Source organism: Pecten maximus, chromosome 3 (assembly GCF_902652985.1).
Source record: "Pecten maximus chromosome 3, xPecMax1.1, whole genome shotgun sequence".
Classification (NCBI taxonomy): Eukaryota; Metazoa; Mollusca; class Bivalvia; order Pectinida; family Pectinidae; genus Pecten; species Pecten maximus.
The window spans coordinates 17,554,424-17,577,926 of record NC_047017.1 but is presented as its reverse complement, the minus strand read 5'-3'; the positions used below and the strand labels follow the sequence as shown (position 1 = coordinate 17,577,926).

Below are 23,503 nucleotides of genomic sequence, written 5' to 3'. Positions count from 1 at the left end.
AATACAAGTAGTTACCATTTTTACGGCATGATTTATATTAAACAGATTTTTTTTTTCGTAATATGTTGAAAGACATCTTTCATAAAAACTCTCTGTTAAAAAACATTTTCTCGATGACTGATTGTATAACCATTAAGATCAGTGATGATGGTATAGTCTGGTGGATCGAGAGTTTTTAGGATTTGTGGTCATTTTTCAGAGCCAAATCAAAGCACCAGTTGTGTCTTGTACTTGTACATCCTATTCAACAAATCAAAATGAACACAGAATTATAAAAAAGAGTAAATATTTATTTATATTTCTAAGATATACTTCATGGATCCTGTTGATTCAGCTGGTCACCTTAGACAAATATTGATGTTCAACTTTTGTAAACTGTAAAAATTAATGCTGTTTTTAATCCACATATTTTTTGATTGATATGAAACATAAAACTGAACGATGAAAAGAAAAATAACACAAGTGAAAAATCAATATATGCATATGATTATACATGTAAAAGCAATTTAAATTGCATGTATATATTACCTTGGTATATTCATTCTCAAAGTGAATTGCATTTTGGGAAGCCATGTATTCTGATTGTGTGATAATTAATCAATGTTGATAATTTTCAGAGTGTTAAATTATACTCAGCTGTGAATTTATCTGAAATATGTATTGCTGAAACGCAAAACATTCATTCTCTTCATTAAACATCATCATTTCTGTGTACATTGTAATTCTAAAACTCATACTCCATATTAACGAAAGTGTTTGGATCCTACAGTCGGGTAACAAAACAAACACTACTAGATCTACACTAGATCTACAGAGATACTAAAGTTGTCCTTGAAGGGGTACTGACCATGCTGTGGTGCCATTAATTTGTGAATTTGTGACAGTTCTCAATTACGCAAGCTACACCACAAATAGGTCATTGATTTGTAGTACTGCTTTAACACAAATCAGAGCCCAAATAACCGACAGTATCTGAGAGTGCAACAAATAGTTCTGTTATGCTAGATTCTATTATGTATCATGGTCAGAGAACAAGAATTGAATATGGACATGAAGGTATCTACTTATACCAAAACTAGTGGAAACTATGTATAGAAAGGTGGCATTGATTAAAGTTGATATACTTGCATATACATGTATCCTTGAAATTAAGTTGGGTGATGTGAACGAGTTGCAGTATATATCTTGCAGTCAATGATACGAAGGAATGATACTTTGGACCATTAAGCTTAGATATTTCATAGATTTCCCCTAATTACTAAATGTAACTTGCAACAGGATTAGATTGGTAATGATCAGGAAGAACGTTAATGTTTGTTTTTTGAAAATAAAAAAAGACATACAAATGATGAAGTTACTTACTTCATCCGCAATCTCAGCTAGTGGTTACAATAATCCAGGAAGAGAATTAACTAAACTCTTGAACTTTGAAGATGGACTTAATCATGGTTGTAATATTGAATTGAATTACATTTTTTTCCCCTCTTAATTCGGTAAAGTTATAAGTATGTGTTACATTCTACCTATCATGTGAAGCATTATGTTATTGTGATTGAAGGTTATCTACGGAACACGAGGTAAGATATTATAAAATCTATTGGAATTACACGCTTTTAACATTTAGTAGAAATGACAAAAGTCCTAAAGCTAACAAGCATTCTTCTTTATTGATATACACTTTCTAATATGAGATACTAGTTTTTCTTATAATGCAATTCTTTTAATTCAACTTACTGATTTTTCGATGAAATGTTCTCTATATTGACAATAACTCCATTGTGTTGCTATTTCGTGAGTTTTCCTTCGGTTCCTGTTCCAGCTATAACCATGTCCGAAACCTTAGCAGTTGAGATATGGTTATAACCATTTCATTATAGCTCAAGTCTACTATATATGCATCTTTGAATATAATGAGAGATTGTGTTACTTTGTTGACAAAATACAAATATATAACACATATGCATGTACAACTTTCACCAAGATGGCAGTGTTTGCGCCCCATTGACATTAGGACATGACACAATGTTGGCCTCCTTACTAGGTGCTGGCCATTCGGTGCTGGCCAAGGTGCTGGCTCCCTACAAGGTGCTGGCTCCCTACAAGGTGCTGGCTCCCTACAAGGTGCTGGCTCCCTACAAGGTGCTGGCCGGAGAGTTCTCTAGGTACTCCTCCCACATTCAGACGTTTTGTGCATTTCCATCAGGCTCAGCAATAATTGTTTTAAAAGAAATTCATTATCCCTTGCATAACAAAAATGGTGAGGAATGTTGTCGTCAGACTAGATGCGTCTGTTCGTTTATCCTTTCCATAGGGTTTCAGGAACATATCTCAAAACATCACAAAACTAAATGTTAACACGTGAATCTGATTTAATAGTACCTCTTTTCATGCCAAAATTTTCATTTTCTTATTTTGATATTCCTGGAGAACTTCTAAAATACTATTGAAAAAGACTTGATGAAAATTAATTCACTTTGCATGCCACTTAATGCTTATATTATGTCACCATCAAAGATGACATTCCCGGGAAACTTTCCTTAATTAATGCAACAGAGTTTTAAAATCATTAATTAAAGATCTATATTAGAAACATTGTTTTCTACATTGTCTGTAGCTTACCGAAATCTAATGATACTAAACATGGTGTAATGTTTTAAACTCGGTAATAAACAATAAAACAATCATAGACAATTATTTCAAATTTCTGTTAACAATAAAAAGGAAAACAGCTTTTCAAAGAACATGTCCTTGGGGGTGATAATCATATGCCATGTTCCATGATCAAGTTTCATCTGACCTTGACAACCAAGGCCATTATAAGATCAGTTCATCATACAGGGGTAGAATTTAACTTTTTTAGTAACTCGCACGTTGTTGCGAGTGGATAAAATTTTAACTCGCAAAATTACAAACTTACTCGCAATTTTGAAATTATGTGTTAACATTAAATATAACAGATGTTTTATGATAAATAATCTTTACTTTTCAGAACCACAAACAAAAGAACAGTTGCTTCAAATAAAGTTTTTATTTGAGCCAAAATACAATTAATTTTTGTTTTGTTTTTTATTTTATTTAACTCACTGTTCATATCAGCCAGGGTATACTCCCTTCAAATATCATCAACTTCAAGATCAATGAATATTGAAGGATTTTGATCCTATATATTACTTACATGTTATAATTTATTTTCAAGAGAACAAAAAATCAAAAAAATCAGTCATTTCATTTGATTTAATCACGTATGATTTCTCATAAAATCTTTGACTAATAATGAAATAAGTATTAATTCTATCTAATTAAAATGCTATTCCCTGTCCATCATGATTTTACAACATATTCGTGATTTGGAAAAAAACCCCGAATTTTTTCGTTTAAATGGACAATACAGTAAGTGCTGATAGAATTTCAAGTAAGAACAAAATATTTACTGATGATGACTTGTCGGGACTATATTCTTTGCAAAGTTTTGCAATAAATTTCAATAACGTGCACATGATCATCGTCAAGGTTTTTTTCCAGGTCAATATGCAGTTCACGCTCCCATTTCTCGACAGTTTGTTTTGTTGGCCTTGGGATGCATGTCACTTTTTTCTTAGGAGTTGGGCTACTTTCTCTACATGTGTCCTTGCTCTCATTATTTTCGCCGATCTTTTCATTGATGTTCCGGCAGCGGCTGAATTATGTCAGCCATGCTAGCGAGACGTCACGCTTTGTTTCTCAGAAACTCTCGTTTCTTTTCCATTACAATATATTCATGTATATCGTAGTCTTTGAGACGCTTGAAACTAACGAGTGCTGTGTATAAGCGTCGCCAATAATGCATTGTCTGTGTGTCGGTTTTTGTTTAAAGTGTTTGTCGATGTTTTACTATTTGTGTCTGTTTTACGAGGATTTATATGCACTCGCAGAAAAATGCGAGTACCACAATTTTCTACTCGCAAAATGAAAAATCAGCTCGCATTTAGCGAGTGTGCGAGCGTTGAATTCGAACGCTGATCATACTAATTGGCTAAAAAATTCCCTAAAAATTTCATGTTTTAATCCCCCACCCCTTCCTTTTTTTCTTTTTACATTAGATGTGACCGCAGACAGTGTTTGTTAATGTAATGTCATCATTAACAAATACACGTATATTGATTTGAGGATTTGGTCACATAGTTGGGGGAAAACCAAAGCATTTTAAGAGAGCATGTACTTATAAGCTGTTTAATTATTTAACTGATCAATTTTGTCCATGATATTTATAATGTGTATGTAAATGTTATACATGAGCTCTATAGAAAATTAACACATCATGCTGAAGAGAAACACACAACTGCACTCTCAGAACCGAGATGACCTTTTAGTCAATATACCGGTGTAATGTTTGCATGGGACTTTATCTGAGTGACGTTTGCATGGGACGTTACGTCCACGTATGAACTAGGATCATACTAGGTCAAAGAGAGATGGAAGGAAGAAAAAAGCACAGAAGGGAAAAGAAAATGGACAGGAAAGAAAAGGAAGGGAAAGTGAAGATCTCCCCAAGTGCTGCAATAGTGGAAGCAGATCTATTTTTCTCTCTTCCATGACTCCCGTGAATGAGAACAGGAGGCCTAATGCTCTTGGGCTATCCAATACAGTTTCTATTCCCTTAACAGAATATATCGCAGGTGGAAGGGGGGAGGGGGGGGGGGGCACCTTTGATCCTGTAGGGAAGCTTCACAACATGTCACCAATGACCTGCAGTGATATGTAGCAGGCTTATCTGTTCTTTTCCACTTCTTCACATGTTGCCATGGTATACAATTTCCAGGTATGTGATTATTGATGAACTTGTTACATCCGAAATATTTATATACTTGAATTTCCTGATAAAGACTGATGCAGCAGGAATTCAATACAGGTATTTTTTTTATTTTTTTTTTCAATCATGCAGGTGAGGTTGAATAGAAAATGCTTGGTCACCCTTGGAATGCACTGGTTATAGTTATATAATAGGGCTGAAACCATAGATACATACTAGTGTTTATTCAATTGTTACTGTAAGAAATAAGTGGCATTGAGACGGGAGGCTTCACAACCGGTCACCTCTTACATAATTAAGGCCTACAAATGCAGTGATGTATAGCAGGCATATCATGTTATTTAATCACTGCTGCACATATTGGCGTGGTATACAATTTCCAGGTGTGTGATTATTGATGAACTTGTTACATCCTAAATATTTATATACTTGAATTTCCTGATAAAGACTGACGCAATAGGAATTCAATATGGATATTTTTTTGTTTTTTCAATCATGAAGGTGAGGTTGAATAGAAAATGCTTGGTCACCCTTGGAATGCTTTGGTCATATATAAATAGGACTGAAACCATGGAATACTAGTTCTGATTCAACTGACTAAGAATTAATATAAGTGGCATTGAGTAGGGAAGTTTGATATACACTTGTTAGAATTTTATTTCATTCCCATAGAGGTTTAGATATATTTCAATTTACGTCCTATTAACAGCCAGGGGCATTTAAATAAGGATGTGCCAGGTTTTTGAGGTGGAGGAAATTGGAGTACAACGGAGAAAAACCACCGGCCTATGGTCAGTACCAGGCAACTGCCCCACGTAGGTTTAGAACTTGCAACCCAGAGGTGGAGGGCCAGTGATAAAGTGTTGAGACACCTTAACCACTTGGCTACCGCAGCCCCTTAACTAAGTTAAGGAATATTGATGATCTGGGGATGGTGAAGGATGGAATATTGAGAGGGTTTATGGTAGTTTGGTTTGGTTTAGTCTGATTAAGGTCCTATTAACAGCCAGGGTCGTGCCTGCTTTTGGAGGTGGAGGAAAGCCGGAGTACCTGGAGAAAAACTACCGGCCTACGGTCAGTACCAGGCAACTGCTCCACATGGGTTTCGAACTGGCAACCCAGAGGTGGAGGGCTAGTGATAAAGTGTCATGACACCCTATACAGACAGCCACCGCGGCCCCAGACCCGGCCCCGGCCCCGTATGGTGGGGATGACACAAGATTTTTGAGAACAGGGAAGAAGAAAGATACACAACGGATTGAGTTGAGAAGAGGCTATATATAGCTATAATATGAGGGATGGAGAGCTAAGCATACAAGGGAATACAAAAAAAATTAGGGGAGTTTGTTGGTTGTGAAGGATGTGAGTGTTTGGTGGAAGAACGTTACAGAACATAGTCTGGAAATTTTTCTAATTCAAATGCCTTAGGTTAGGTGGTATGGAAGATAGGAGGAAATATTTCTGTATGTATATATATGTATGTATATATGATAGTAAGATTGTCAACATGCCTGTATACACAGACGTATAGGTATACCACTTACACAGTGTAACCTTCCCAATTTACAGGTGTGACCAATGTCATCCACATATCATCATATATTTACATATATATATATGTCCTGTAGAAAGGCAAAATAGGTCAGCATGAATGTTGTCATATCTCTTTCTCAAATCCTTTATCTTCTTATTTACATATACTAGTCAGATTAATCCAGGTAGGAGTTTGAAATATTTTCATTTTAACAAAATTCACGTGAGAAAGTCATCCTGGTCCTATAACTAGTTCATATGATAATATATCTGGTAGTCATTCAATTTATATGTATAAACTGACTGGTTGTTTGCCAATATTCTCATTTCTTTTTCTTTCTTATCTGGAAAACTAAAAAAATAAAATGTTCCAACCTATGACATATATCATAAAGCAAGCATTCAGTATTCATAAACTTTTTTCAGCCCACAAACCACACACATGCATATAAATGGTTCATATACTCACATCTAATGTAAGGGATAAGTATTCCTATATGTATGTATGTATGTATAGTACAGTTACTGTTGAAAGATTGGTTAGTGACTTAATTATAGAAGTTAGTGACTGGTTTACCACCTACATGACTCTGTCTAGTTAGTGACTGGTTTACCACCTACATGACTCTGTCTAGTTAGTGACTGGTTTACCACCTACATAACTCTGTCTAGTTAGTGACTGGTTTACCACCTACATGACTCTGTCTAGTTAGTGACTGGTTTACCACCTACATGACTCTGTCTAGTTAGTGACTGGTTTACCACCTACATGACTCTGTCTAGTTAGTGACTGGTTTACCACCTACATGACTCTGTCTAGTTAGTGACTGGTTTACCACCTACATGACTCTGTCTAGTTACCAGTTTACCACCTACATGACTCTGTCTAGTTAGTGACTGGTTTACCACCTACATGACTCTGTCTAGTTAGTGACTGGTTTACCACCTACATAACTCTGTATAGTTAGTTACTGGTTTACCACCTACATGACTCTGTAGTTAGTGATTGGTTTACCACCTACATGACTCTGTCTAGTTAGTTACTGGTTTACCACCTACATGACTGTCTAGTTAGTGACTGGTTTACCACCTACATGACTCTGTAGTTAGTGACTGGTTTACCACCTACATGACTCTGTCTAGTTAGTTACTGGTTTACCACCTACATGACTCTGTCTAATTAGTTACTGGTTTACCACCTACATGACTCTGTCTAGTTAGTTACTGGTTTACCACCTACATGACTCTGTCTAGTTAGTGACTAGTTTACCACCTACATGACTCTGCTTAGTTAGTGACTGGTTTACCACCTACATAACTCTGTCTAGTTACCAGTTTACCACCTACATGACTCTGTCTAGTTAGTGACTGGTTTACCACCAACATAACTCTGTATAGTTAGTGACTGGTTTACCACCTACATGACTCTGTCTAGTTAGTTACTTGTTTACCACCTACATGACTGTCTAGTTTGTCTAGTTAGTGACTGGTTTACTACCTACATGACTCTGTCTAGTTAGTGACTGGTTTACCACCTACATGACTCTGTCTAGTTAGTGACTGGTTTACCACCTACATAACTCTGTATAGTTAGTGACTGGTTTACGACCTACATGACTCTGTCTAGTTAGTGACTGGTTTACCACCTACATGACTCTGTCTAGTTAGTTACTTGTTTACCACCTACATGACTCTGTCTAGTTAGTAACCTGTTTACCACCTACATGACTCTGTCTAGTTAGTGACTGGTTTACCACCTACATGACTCTGTCTAGTTAGTGACTGGTTCACCGCCTACATGACTCTGTCTAGTTAGGGACTGGTTTACCACCTACATAACTCTGTAGTTAGTGACTGGTTTACCACCTACATGACTCTGTCTAGTTATTGACTGGTTCACCGCCTACATGACTCTGTCTAGTTAGTGACTGGTTTATCACCTACATGACTCTGTCTAGTTAGTACTGGTTTACCACCTACATGACTCTGTCTAGTTAGTGACTGGTTTACCACCTACATGACTCTGTCTAGTTATTGACTGGTTCACCGCCTACATGACTCTGTCTAGTTAGTGACTGGTTTACCACCTACATGACTCTGTCTACTTAATGACTGGTTTACCACCTACATGACTCTGTCTAGTTAGTTACTGGTTTACCACCTACATGACTCTGCCTAGTTAGTGACTGGTTTACCACCTACATGACTCTGTCTAGTTAGTTCTGGTTTACCACCTACATGACTCTGTCTAGTTAGTGACTAGTTTACCACCTACATGACTCTGTCTAGTTAGTTCTGGTTTACCACCTACATGACTCTGTCTAGTTAGTGACTGGTTTACCACCTACATGACTCTGTCTAGTTAGTGACTAGTTTACCACCTACATGACTCTGTCTAGTTAGTGACTGGTTTACCACCTACCTGACTCTGCCTAGTTAGTGACTGGTTTACCACCTACCTGACTCTGTTTAGTTGGTGACTGGTTTACCACCTACATGACTCTGTCTAGTTAGTGACTGGTTTACCACCTACATGACTCTGTCTAGTTAGGGACTGGTTTACCACCTACCTGACTCTGCCTAGTTAGGGACTGGTTTACCACCTACATGACTCTGTCTAGTTAGTGACTGGTTTACCACCTACATGACTCTGTCTAGTTAGTTCTGGTTTACCACCTACATGACTCTGTCTAGTTAGTGACTGGTTTACCACCTACATGACTCTGTCTAGTTAGTTCTGGTTTACCACCTACATGACTCTGTCTAGTTAGTGACTGGTTTACCACCTACATGACTCTGTCTAGTTAGTGACTGATTTACCACCTACATGACTCTGTCTAGTTAGTGACTGGTTTACCACCTACATGACTCTGTCTAGTTAGTTACTGGTTTACCACCTACATGACTCTGTCTAGTTAGTGACTGGTTTACCACCTACCTGACTCTGCCTAGTTAGTGACTGGTTTACCACCTACATGACTCTGTCTAGTTAGTGACTGGTTTACCACCTACATGACTCTGTAGTTAGTGACTAGTTTACCACCTTCATGACTCTGTCTAGTTATTTACTGGTTTACCACCTACATGACTATGTCTAGTTAGTGACTGGTTTACCACCTACATGGCTCTGTCTAGTTAGTTACTGGTTTACCACCTACATGACTATGTCTAGTTAGTGACTGGTTTACCACCTACATAACTCTGTAGTTAGTGACTGGTTTACCACCTACATGACTCTGTCTAGTTAGTGACTGGTTTACCACCTACCTGACTCTGCCTAGTTAGTGACTGGTTTACCACCTACCTGACTCTGCCTAGTTAGGGACTGGTTTACCACCTACATGACTCTGTCTAGTTAGTGACTGGTTTACCACCTACATGACTCTGTCTAGTTAGTGACTGGTTTACCACCTACATGACTCTGTCTAGTTAGTTACTGGTTTACCACCTACCTGACTCTGCCTAGTTAGGGACTGGTTTACCACCTACATGACTCTGTCTAGTTAGTGACTGGTTTACCACCTACATGACTCTGTCTAGTTAGTTACTGGTTTACCACCTACCTGACTCTGCCTAGTTAGGGACTGGTTTACCACTTACATGACTCTGTCTAGTTAGTGACTGGTTTACCACCTACCTGACTCTGCCTAGTTAGGGACTGGTTTACCACCTACATGACTATGTCTAGTTAGTGACTGGTTTACCACCTACATGACTATGTCTAGTTAGTTACTGGTTTACCACCTACATGCCTCTGTCTAGTTAGTGACTGGTTTACCACCTACATAACTCTGTAGTTAGTGACTAGTTTACCACCTACCTGACTCTGTCTAGTTAGTGACTGGTTTACCACCTACATGACTCTGTCTAGTTAGTGACTGGTTTACCACCTACATGACTCTGTCTAGTTAGTGACTGGTTTACCACCTACATGACTCTGTCTAGTTAGTTACTGGTTTACCACCTACATGCCTCTGTTTAGTTAGTGACTGGTTTACCACCTACATAACTCTGTAGTTAGTGACTAGTTTACCACCTACATGACTCTGTCTAGTTAGTGACTGGTTTACCACCTACATAACTCTGTCTAGTTACCAGTTTACCACCTACATGACTCTGTCTAGTTAGTGACTGGTTTACCACCTACATAACTCTGTAGTTAGTGACTAGTTTACCACCTACATGACTCTGTCTAGTTAGTGACTGGTTTACCACCTACATGACTCTGTCTAGTTAGTGACTGGTTTACCACCTACATGACTCTGTCTAGTTAGTGACTGGTTTACCACCTACATGACTCTGTCTAGTTAGTTACTGGTTTACCACCTAGATGACTCTGTATAGTTAGTTACTGGTTTACCACCAACATGAATCTGTCTAGTTTGTGACTGGTTCACCGCCTACATGACTCTGTCTAGTTAGTGACTGGTTTATCACCTACATGACTCTGTCTAGTTACCAGTTTACCACCTACATGACTCTGTCTAGTTTGTGACTGGTTCACCACCTACATGACTCTGTCTAGTTAGTGACTGGTTTACCACCTACATGACTCTGTCTAGTTAGTTACTGGTTTACCACCTACATGACTCTGTCTAGTTAGTGACTGGTTTACCACCTACCTGACTCTGCCTAGTTAGTGACTGGTTTATCACCTACATGACTCTGTCTAGTTAGTGACTGGTTTACCACCTACATGACTCTGTAGTTAGTGACTAGTTTACCACCTTCATGACTCTGTCTAGTTAGTTACTGGTTTACCACCTACATGACTATGTCTAGTTAGTGACTGGTTTACCACCTACATGGCTCTGTCTAGTTAGTTACTGGTTTACCACCTACATGACTATGTCTAGTTAGTGACTGGTTTACCACCTACATAACTCTGTAGTTAGTGACTGGTTTACCACCTACATGACTCTGTCTAGTTATTGACTGGTTCACCGCCTACATGACTCTGTCTAGTTAGTGACTGGTTTATCACCTACATGACTCTGTCTAGTTAGTACTGGTTTACCACCTACATGACTCTGTCTAGTTAGTGACTGGTTTACCACCTACATGACTCTGTCTAGTTATTGACTGGTTCACCGCCTACATGACTCTGTCTAGTTAGTGACTGGTTTACCACCTACATGACTCTGTCTACTTAATGACTGGTTTACCACCTACATGACTCTGTCTAGTTAGTTACTGGTTTACCACCTACATGACTCTGCCTAGTTAGTGACTGGTTTACCACCTACATGACTCTGTCTAGTTAGTTCTGGTTTACCACCTACATGACTCTGTCTAGTTAGTGACTAGTTTACCACCTACATGACTCTGTCTAGTTAGTTCTGGTTTACCACCTACATGACTCTGTCTAGTTAGTGACTGGTTTACCACCTACATGACTCTGTCTAGTTAGTGACTAGTTTACCACCTACATGACTCTGTCTAGTTAGTGACTGGTTTACCACCTACATGACTCTGTCTAGTTAGTGACTGGTTTACCACCTACATGACTCTGTAGTTAGTGACTAGTTTACCACCTTCATGACTCTGTCTAGTTAGTTACTGGTTTACCACCTACATGACTATGTCTAGTTAGTGACTGGTTTACCACCTACATGGCTCTGTCTAGTTAGTTACTGGTTTACCACCTACATGACTATGTCTAGTTAGTGACTGGTTTACCACCTACATAACTCTGTAGTTAGTGACTGGTTTACCACCTACATGACTCTGTCTAGTTAGTGACTGGTTTACCACCTACCTGACTCTGCCTAGTTAGTGACTGGTTTACCACCTACCTGACTCTGTTTAGTTGGTGACTGGTTTACCACCTACATGACTCTGTCTAGTTAGTGACTGGTTTACCACCTACATGACTCTGTCTAGTTAGGGACTGGTTTACCACCTACCTGACTCTGCCTAGTTAGGGACTGGTTTACCACCTACATGACTCTGTCTAGTTAGTGACTGGTTTACCACCTACATGACTCTGTCTAGTTAGTTCTGGTTTACCACCTACATGACTCTGTCTAGTTAGTGACTGGTTTACCACCTACATGACTCTGTCTAGTTAGTTCTGGTTTACCACCTACATGACTCTGTCTAGTTAGTGACTGGTTTACCACCTACATGACTCTGTCTAGTTAGTGACTGATTTACCACCTACATGACTCTGTCTAGTTAGTGACTGGTTTACCACCTACATGACTCTGTCTAGTTAGTTACTGGTTTACCACCTACATGACTCTGTCTAGTTAGTGACTGGTTTACCACCTACCTGACTCTGCCTAGTTAGTGACTGGTTTACCACCTACATGACTCTGTCTAGTTAGTGACTGGTTTACCACCTACATGACTCTGTAGTTAGTGACTAGTTTACCACCTTCATGACTCTGTCTAGTTAGTTACTGGTTTACCACCTACATGACTATGTCTAGTTAGTGACTGGTTTACCACCTACATGGCTCTGTCTAGTTAGTTACTGGTTTACCACCTACATGACTATGTCTAGTTAGTGACTGGTTTACCACCTACATAACTCTGTAGTTAGTGACTGGTTTACCACCTACATGACTCTGTCTAGTTAGTGACTGGTTTACCACCTACCTGACTCTGCCTAGTTAGTGACTGGTTTACCACCTACCTGACTCTGCCTAGTTAGGGACTGGTTTACCACCTACATGACTCTGTCTAGTTAGTGACTGGTTTACCACCTACATGACTCTGTCTAGTTAGTGACTGGTTTACCACCTACATGACTCTGTCTAGTTAGTTACTGGTTTACCACCTACCTGACTCTGCCTAGTTAGGGACTGGTTTACCACCTACATGACTCTGTCTAGTTAGTGACTGGTTTACCACCTACATGACTCTGTCTAGTTAGTTACTGGTTTACCACCTACCTGACTCTGCCTAGTTAGGGACTGGTTTACCACTTACATGACTCTGTCTAGTTAGTGACTGGTTTACCACCTACCTGACTCTGCCTAGTTAGGGACTGGTTTACCACCTACATGACTATGTCTAGTTAGTGACTGGTTTACCACCTACATGACTATGTCTAGTTAGTTACTGGTTTACCACCTACATGCCTCTGTCTAGTTAGTGACTGGTTTACCACCTACATAACTCTGTAGTTAGTGACTAGTTTACCACCTACCTGACTCTGTCTAGTTAGTGACTGGTTTACCACCTACATGACTCTGTCTAGTTAGTGACTGGTTTACCACCTACATGACTCTGTCTAGTTAGTGACTGGTTTACCACCTACATGACTCTGTCTAGTTAGTTACTGGTTTACCACCTACATGCCTCTGTCTAGTTAGTGACTGGTTTACCACCTACATAACTCTGTAGTTAGTGACTAGTTTACCACCTACATGACTCTGTCTAGTTAGTGACTGGTTTACCACCTACATAACTCTGTCTAGTTACCAGTTTACCACCTACATGACTCTGTCTAGTTAGTGACTGGTTTACCACCTACATAACTCTGTAGTTAGTGACTAGTTTACCACCTACATGACTCTGTCTAGTTAGTGACTGGTTTACCACCTACATGACTCTGTCTAGTTAGTGACTGGTTTACCACCTACATGACTCTGTCTAGTTAGTGACTGGTTTACCACCTACATGACTCTGTCTAGTTAGTTACTGGTTTACCACCTAGATGACTCTGTATAGTTAGTTACTGGTTTACCACCAACATGAATCTGTCTAGTTTGTGACTGGTTCACCGCCTACATGACTCTGTCTAGTTAGTGACTGGTTTATCACCTACATGACTCTGTCTAGTTACCAGTTTACCACCTACATGACTCTGTCTAGTTTGTGACTGGTTCACCACCTACATGACTCTGTCTAGTTAGTGACTGGTTTACCACCTACATGACTCTGTCTAGTTAGTTACTGGTTTACCACCTACATGACTCTGTCTAGTTAGTGACTGGTTTACCACCTACCTGACTCTGCCTAGTTAGTGACTGGTTTATCACCTACATGACTCTGTCTAGTTAGTGACTGGTTTACCACCTACATGACTCTGTAGTTAGTGACTAGTTTACCACCTTCATGACTCTGTCTAGTTAGTTACTGGTTTACCACCTACATGACTATGTCTAGTTAGTGACTGGTTTACCACCTACATGGCTCTGTCTAGTTAGTTACTGGTTTACCACCTACATGACTATGTCTAGTTAGTGACTGGTTTACCACCTACATAACTCTGTAGTTAGTGACTGGTTTACCACCTACATGACTCTGTCTAGTTAGTGACTGGTTTACCACCTACCTGACTCTGCCTAGTTAGTGACTGGTTTACCACCTACCTGACTCTGCCTAGTTAGGGACTGGTTTACCACCTACATGACTCTGTCTAGTTAGTGACTGGTTTATCACCTACATGACTCTGTCTAGTTAGTGACTGGTTTACCACCTACATGACTCTGTCTAGTTAGTTACTGGTTTACCACCTACCTGATTCTGCCTAGTTAGGGACTGGTTTACCACCTACATGACTCTGTCTAGTTAGTGACTGGTTTACCACCTACATGACTCTGTCTAGTTAGTTACTGGTTTACCACCTACCTGACTCTGCCTAGTTAGGGACTGGTTTACCACTTACATGACTCTGTCTAGTTAGTGACTGGTTTACCACCTACCTGACTCTGCCTAGTTAGGGACTGGTTTACCACCTACATGACTCTGTCTAGTTAGTGACTGGTTTACCACCTACATGACTATGTCTAGTTAGTTACTGGTTTACCACCTACATGCCTCTGTCTACTTAGTGACTGGTTTACCACCTACATAACTCTGTAGTTAGTGACTAGTTTACCACCTACATGACTCTGTCTAGTTAGTGACTGGTTTACCACCTACATAACTCTGTCTAGTTACCAGTTTACCACCTACATGACTCTGTCTAGTTAGTGACTGGTTTACCACCTACATAACTCTGTAGTTAGTGACTAGTTTGCCACCTACATGACTCTGTCTAGTTAGTGACTGGTTTACCACCTACATGACTCTGTCTAGTTAGTGACTGGTTTACCACCTACATGACTCTGTCTAGTTAGTGACTGGTTTACCACCTACATGACTCTGTCTAGTTAGTTACTGGTTTACCACCTAGATGACTCTGTATAGTTAGTTACTGGTTTACCACCAACATGAATCTGTCTAGTTTGTGACTGGTTCACCGCCTACATGACTCTGTCTAGTTAGTGACTGGTTTATCACCTACATGACTCTGTCTAGTTACCAGTTTACCACCTACATGACTCTGTCTAGTTTGTGACTGGTTCACCACCTACATGACTCTGTCTAGTTAGTGACTAGTTTACCACCTTCATGACTCTGTCTAGTTAGTTACTGGTTTACCACCTACATGACTATGTCTAGTTAGTGACTGGTTTACCACCTACATGGCTCTGTCTAGTTAGTTACTGGTTTACCACCTACATGACTATGTCTAGTTAGTGACTGGTTTACCACCTACATAACTCTGTAGTTAGTGACTGGTTTACCACCTACATGACTCTGTCTAGTTAGTGACTGGTTTACCACCTACCTGACTCTGCCTAGGTAGTGACTGGTTTATCACCTACCTGACTCTGCCTAGTTAGGGACTGGTTTACCACCTACATGACTCTGTCTAGTTAGTGACTGGTTTACCACCTACATGACTCTGTCTAGTTAGTGACTGGTTTACCACCTACATGACTCTGTCTAGTTAGTTACTGGTTTACCACCTACCTGATTCTGCCTAGTTAGGGACTGGTTTACCACCTACATGACTCTGTCTAGTTAGTGACTGGTTTACCACCTACATGACTCTGTCTAGTTAGTTACTGGTTTACCACCTACCTGACTCTGCCTAGTTAGGGACTGGTTTACCACTTACATGACTCTGTCTAGTTAGTGACTGGTTTACCACCTACCTGACTCTGCCTAGTTAGGGACTGGTTTACCACCTACATGACTCTGTCTAGTTAGTGACTGGTTTACCACCTACATGACTATGTCTAGTTAGTTACTGGTTTACCACCTACATGCCTCTGTCTAGTTAGTGACTGGTTTACCACCTACATAACTCTGTAGTTAGTGACTAGTTTACCACCTACCTGACTCTGTCTAGTTAGTGACTGGTTTACCACCTACATGACTCTGTCTAGTTAGTGACTGGTTTACCACCTACATGACTCTGTCTAGTTAGTGACTGGTTTACCACCTACATGACTATGTCTAGTTAGTTACTGGTTTACCACCTACATGCCTCTGTCTAGTTAGTGACTGGTTTACCACCTACATGACTCTGTAGTTAGTGACTAGTTTACCACCTACATGACTCTGTCTAGTTAGTGACTGGTTTACCACCTACATAACTCTGTCTAGTTACCAGTTTACCACCTACATGACTCTGTCTAGTTAGTGACTGGTTTACCACCTACATAACTCTGTAGTTAGTGACTAGTTTACCACCTACATGACTCTGTCTAGTTAGTGACTGGTTTACCACCTACATGACTCTGTCTAGTTAGTGACTGGTTTACCACCTACATGACTCTGTCTAGTTAGTGACTGGTTTACCACCTACATGACTCTGTCTAGTTAGTTACTGGTTTACCACCTAGATGACTCTGTATAGTTAGTTACTGGTTTACCACCAACATGAATCTGTCTAGTTTGTGACTGGTTCACCGCCTACATGACTCTGTCTAGTTAGTGACTGGTTTATCACCTACATGACTCTGTCTAGTTACCAGTTTACCACCTACATGACTCTGTCTAGTTTGTGACTGGTTCACCGCCTACATGACTCTGTCTAGTTAGTGACTGGTTTATCACCTACATGACTCTGTATAGTTAGTTACTGGTTTACCACCAACATGACTCTGTCTAGTTAGTGACTGGTTTACCACCTACATGACTCTGTCTAGTTAGTGACTGATTTACCACCTACATGACTCTGTCTAGTTAGTGACTGGTTTACCACCTACATAACTCTGTAGTTAGTGACTGGTTTACCACCTACCTGACTCTGTCTAGTTACTAGTTTACCACCTACATGACTCTGTCTAGTTAGCGACTGGTTTACCACCTATATGACTCCACCTAGGTTTCATCTGGCCAACTATAGTTGGTGTTCTGTCAGTGTGAGGGGGTATCCCACTGTTAAGGATGCATCTATCCTTTAATAAACAATTAATTCATGTGTTTACGATGTTTTTAAGAGGGCTGTTTATCTACTAGGGATCGTCCTAGTGCCTAGAAGGTGAATTGATACATACTGAATTTAGCAGAACATTGGTTTTGGGGGAATTTCTCCAACCTGATATTTTTACCATATGATTGTCCTATAATAAGCTTGTGGGTTGTTTAAGATGGTCCCTGGTCATAAAAAGTGTCATAAATCCTACATTTAGACATGATTGGTTGACTGGAGTGTTTGGTAGCTTAGTATCTTACCCCGAGGGTTGAGATTCCCCTGTCTCACTTCCACAGGGGTGAATGATTATTTTTCTCTTACCCTGTATACCGTCTTATGTATCTAATATGGACATTACATCAATGCAAGGAAATGTTGACGAGACATGATTGAATTGCCAATGTGACATCATTGTCGCCATGACATCATAGTATTGTCACCATGATGTCATGGTATTGTTGATGTGAAAAGAGCAATTGTAGCTTGTCTCAACCTAAGGTGAGATAAGAAAACTAGCACCAGTAAAACTGTGGATATCTCTGTCCAGGGTAAGAGAAATGATAGGCTTTCATCAATTTAATATCCTTCCAGTCCCACGATACATCATCCACTTTTAATTTAACTTATATTGCATAATCATGTGTATTGGGTCATGACATTCTTTACTGTTCCATGGGTGGTGAGCAAAGGACTTGGACCCCAACATTTAATAGTGATTTTCTAGATGATGAGACAATTACAAAATGACTGAACAACCTCAGTTTATGGCCAAGTGACACAGGCTATGAATGATGAATACGACAGGCTTTGATTTCAGTGCCAAGTCCATCGCCGAAACAGTGAATGTAGGAGGATACAGCACTCCCACCAACACTTACTTGTCAATGCAAATGATATTCATGAAAGGATTTCTTGTTTGGGGACATTGTCTGGAATGTAAACATGGGAGACCGTCACTACATTGCCATCCTGGCTCTTTTATTGATTCTACCAATCAGATCAATGCTGCTGTAAACTGGAATCTGTTTTCCTGTTGTGATCTCCCACTTCAATAATCACAACAAATAAAGCCACTTAGTAAAACAGACATTCTGTACAAAATCAATGGCCCATTCATTCAATTAAATTTTATGTGTGGTCATACCTGTGTTGTGTGATCTTTGGAAGGAGTGTTGAGGGAGGGGGGACTACGTTTTCAGATGGATGGTCGGCTGGTTGCGTAGAAGTCATCTATAACAAAAACATCATCTTCTGGATGAAATAAATATGGTCAAAGGAATTGAAGGCGAGAAGTAGCATAGACCCTGATTAATATAAACCTGTAGAAGTTCTATGTCCTTCTTGACATGGTGATTACTTTCAAGTTCAGACAGAAAATATCATTGTACTTGATTAGTTTGAGCCTACATAAGTTAGAAATCTTCTCTTGAGGTGAAGATTACTTTCAGGATAAGACAGAAAATATCATTAAACTTGATTGATTGATTCTAGGTGAGTTAAATTAATGTAAAGTCGAGCATCAAGTTAGATAGAACATGAAAAGTTCAGATGTTGATTATGCAAGAATTTGAACTTTGACAAGTTATATATCTGTCTCAAGAAGTGATCAGTTTAAATCTGAAAACAAGAAAACACAACAACAACATTAACATAAAAAAGGAAAGACAAAAGCTACAGAAAATTGAAGTAAATAGAATCTTCTTTTTTTCTTTTTTTTTTCTTTTTTTTGCTGCTTCAACTTCTGTATATATACATTCCATGTAAAATCAGTAGTCAAATAGAGCAGATCTTTGCTATCATAACTGATGCAATGGTACGATTTACCTTAACTAAAAAACGAATTCTTTTATGAAGTCTTGAACAGGGATATGGCAGGTAACTTTGACTACTTCTAATTAATTTCCACAAATATACATGTAATTAGCTATCTTTCCTATCTCAAACAGGCTCCAATTTCTTAAACATTATTATTTCCTTAACTCAAAGGGGGGGAAATAATCAAAATTTAAGAAAACTGTCCTTATAGCTAAAGATGTTTTTCTTTATCTCCAATTGTAATTCATATGAAATCTGTATTCTAAATTAAGAAATTTCCTGAATTTAAGGGACATTGATGAAACCCCGGGCCTTGAATTGTTCATATTGATGCAAAAAAGGACATCTATATCTGGTTCCAAAATTTGGTCCCGATAGATATATTTTTGGTTTTCCTCATAAATCTTAAACAATTGCTATCTGTAACAGTTATCTTATACCTAGGGAGTTCAACTTGGACAAGTTTGACTGTATTTCAATAAAACTGGCTGTATACACAAAATTTTGTGAAACTACAAATTTGATTCTGAAAATGTTTTCACATGATAGGTAGGCTTATCTTTCATTAGAAAAATGGTTGTATTTCCCAATGGACGTTTCCAGTCTAGTACGTGTGTCCTCCTATGCACTGTCGGCATGGTAACGCTCACTTCTGGGTATATTTGATACATTTTAAAAGGACACTGCTTTGAACATATGGATTTTTTTGGAACGTAACATGAAAAAATGATACGGAATTATTTTTATCATGCCGCCCTCATGATAATGTCTCCCATTACGTTTTTTTTGTATGGATACCTCTTTATTCTACTGACCAACATACACATCATACTATATTTTAGGAGAGAAAATTAGCTACAGTAGCAAGTGTTGTCTTCTGTGATAGTTGTTCTTGAAACAAATCCATAATAAATCTTAAAATTGTGGTACAATTATAAGTCATATTGTATTCTGAAGTCAGTTTAAAGGTCGATGACACATCAGAAACTTTTGTATTAGTCATATTGGTAAAGGTATTTATATGTATAAGTGTTTCTGTGTATATCTGTCAATAAGCCTATATCCTGTGATAAGCCCTTCCAAGTCTATTACAGTTCAGTAAAAATTTGTCCAAATCCAATTCAGTTGTCCGGAAATGGGTACACACCCTTATAAGAGTAAAATATTTTGTACATGTTGGCCTTCACCTTCGTGGATTGCAACAAGTTACCTGACAACGATGCTGATTTTCCTATGGAAAAAAGAAATTAGAATAGTTTTTATAGTAATAAAATTTCTTCCAGTCAGGCTATTTATTATAAAGCTAAAACTGTTGTATCTACGTATAAAACTTAATTTGCTGGTATTGGACTTTGTTCTTGTAGATGCTCTTAATGATGCCATATTCGATGAGGACCACGACGACATGGTGATAGTCAAAGACATTGAGATGTTCTCTTTGTGTGAGCATCATCTAGTTCCATTTATTGGAAAGGTAAGTTATTTTCTTTCTCCTAGTTTAATATTTTGAGTGAGTGATTTAAAGGGAAAACAAACTAATAGATATTTTTGAATTTTGTTTATTTTTCCAATATCGGATCTAAATTTGATTCTCTTTATTGGACTCCGAAATATTATGTAACAGTATAAAAAAATTTCCTAGGAACTTTATAGATGGCGGAGGAATGCAATTATGAGTTCTTTTGTTAATATTGTTAAAAGTCATTCATATGACTAATGTTGCTTGACGTAATATCTTGTTGTGGAATGTATAAAGGCAATATAATGAACTTATACACTTAGAAATTAAAAAACCCGATATGACAGGCCAGGTCAACCAGTGCAAAATGTGATGTCATTGGATTGTAATACAAGAGCTAAGTACCCTTCAGATAGAGTAACGTTTCAACAGTTATCAATTATATGGATTGTCCATTATTTCTGATGTTGATGAGACGTCCTAGATATTAATCTATCTGGTGGGTACAATTCAGAACCTGATAGGATTGTCCTAAACATTAATCTGTCTGGTGGGTACAATTCAGAACCTGATAGGACTGTCCTAAACATTAATCTATCTGGTGGCTACAATTCAGAACCTGATAGGACTGTCCTAAATACTAATCTGTCTGGTGGGTACAATTCAGAACCTGATAGGACTGTCCTAAACATTAATCTACCTGGTGGGTACAATTCAGAACCTTATAAGACTGTCCTAAACATTAATCTATCTGGTGGGTACTGTCCTAATCATCAATCTATCTGGTGGGTACAATTCAGAACCTAATGGGACTGTCCTAAACATTAATCTACCTGGTGGCTACTGTCCTAATCATCAATCTATCTGGTGGGTACAATTCAGAACCTTATAAGACTGTCCTAAACATTAATCTATCTGGTGGGTACTGTCCTAATCATCAATCTATCTGGTGGGTACAATTCAGAACCTGATAGGACTGTCCTAAACATTAATCTGTCTGGTGGGTACAATTCAGAACCTGATAGGACTGTCCTAAACATTAATCTGTCTGGTTGGTACAATTCAGAACCTGATAGGACTGTCCTAAACATTAATCTGTCTGGTGGGTACACTTCAGAACCTGATAGGACTGTCCTAAATATTAATCTGTCTGGTGGGTACAATTCAGAACCTGATAGGACTGTCCTAAACATTAATCTACCTGGTGGGTACAATTCAGAACCTGATAGGACTGTCCTAAACATTAATCTGTCTGGTTGGTACAATTCAGAACCTGATAGGACTGTCCTAAATATTAATCTGTCTGGTGGGTACAATTCAGAACCTGATAGGACTGTCCTAAACATTAATCTGTCTGGTGGGTACAATTCAGAACCTGATAGGACTGTCCTAAACATTAATCTGTCTGGTGGGTACAATTCAGAACCTGATAGGACTGTCCTAAACATTAATCTGTCTGGTGGGTACAATTCAGAACCTGATAGGACTGTCCTAAACATTAATCTGTCTGGTGGGTACAATTCAGAACCTGATAGGACTGTCCTAAACATTAATCTGTCTGGTGGGTACAATTCAGAACCTGATAGGACTGTCCTAAACATTAATCTATCTGGTGGGTACAATTCAGAACCTGATAGGACTGTCCTAAACATTAATCTATCTGGTGGGTACAATTCAGAACCTGATAGGACTGTCCTAAACATTAATCTGTCTGGTGGGTACACTTCAGAACCTGATAGGACTGTCCTAAATATTAATCTGTCTGGTGGGTACAATTCAGAACCTGATAGGACTGTCCTAAACATTAATCTGTCTGGTGGGTACAATTCAGAACCTGATAGGACTGTCCTAAACATTAATCTATCTGGTGGCTACAATTCAGAACCTGATAGGACTGTCCTAAACATTAATCTGTCTGGTGGCTACAATTCAGAACCTGATAGGACTGTCCTAAACATTAATCTGTCTGGTTGCTACAATTCAGAACCTGATAGGACTGTCCTAAACATTAATCTGTCTGGTGGGTACAATTCAGAACCTGATGAGACTGTCCTAAACATTAATCTGTCTGGTGGGTACACTTCAGAACCTGATAGGACTGTCCTAAATATTAATCTGTCTGGTGGGTACACTTCAGAACCTGATAGGACTGTCCTAAACATTAATCTGTCTGGTGGGTACAATTCAGAACCTGATAGGACTGTCCTAAACATTAATCTATCTGGTGGCTACAATTCAGAACCTGATAGGACTGTCCTAAACATTAATCTGTCTGGTGGCTACAATTCAGAACCTGATAGGACTGTCCTAAACATTAATCTGTCTGGTGGCTACAATTCAGAACCTGATAGGACTGTCCTAAACATTAATCTATCTGGTGGCTACAATTCAGAACCTAATGAGACTGTCATCCTAAACATGAGCTGCTGTGTTTGATACATGTCTAGTGAGGCCAACAGGCTTTAGAAAACCTGTTTTATTGCATATCAATATACATATCTGTAAAGGAACCATGATGTTCTTTAGTAGAACAATTTATTCTACCTGAAACTTCATCCAACATACACTTACATAACAGGTATTATAAGCTGTAGGTCTCCAGCTTTTCCAAGGTATTTTTTGTCCCTGCATTTATGCATACATTCAAGTGAGTGTAAAAATGTCTGACGTTGCATTTTCAAATGCAAGTTTATACAAAAAG

At 38.8% G+C, this 23,503-nt stretch overlaps 1 protein-coding gene across 2 annotated transcripts in view; it reads left to right on the top strand.

Moving 5' to 3' along the window:
* The window catches only part of LOC117323407 (GTP cyclohydrolase 1-like), a 52,247-nt gene that overhangs the window by 2,994 nt on the left and 25,750 nt on the right, over positions 1–23,503 (top strand). For both annotated transcript variants that reach the window (XM_033878609.1, XM_033878608.1), the window contains exon 2: positions 20,708–20,817. In XM_033878609.1, the coding sequence (XP_033734500.1) occupies positions 20,708–20,817 (110 nt within the window). The remainder of the gene's footprint in view (positions 1–20,707; positions 20,818–23,503) is intronic.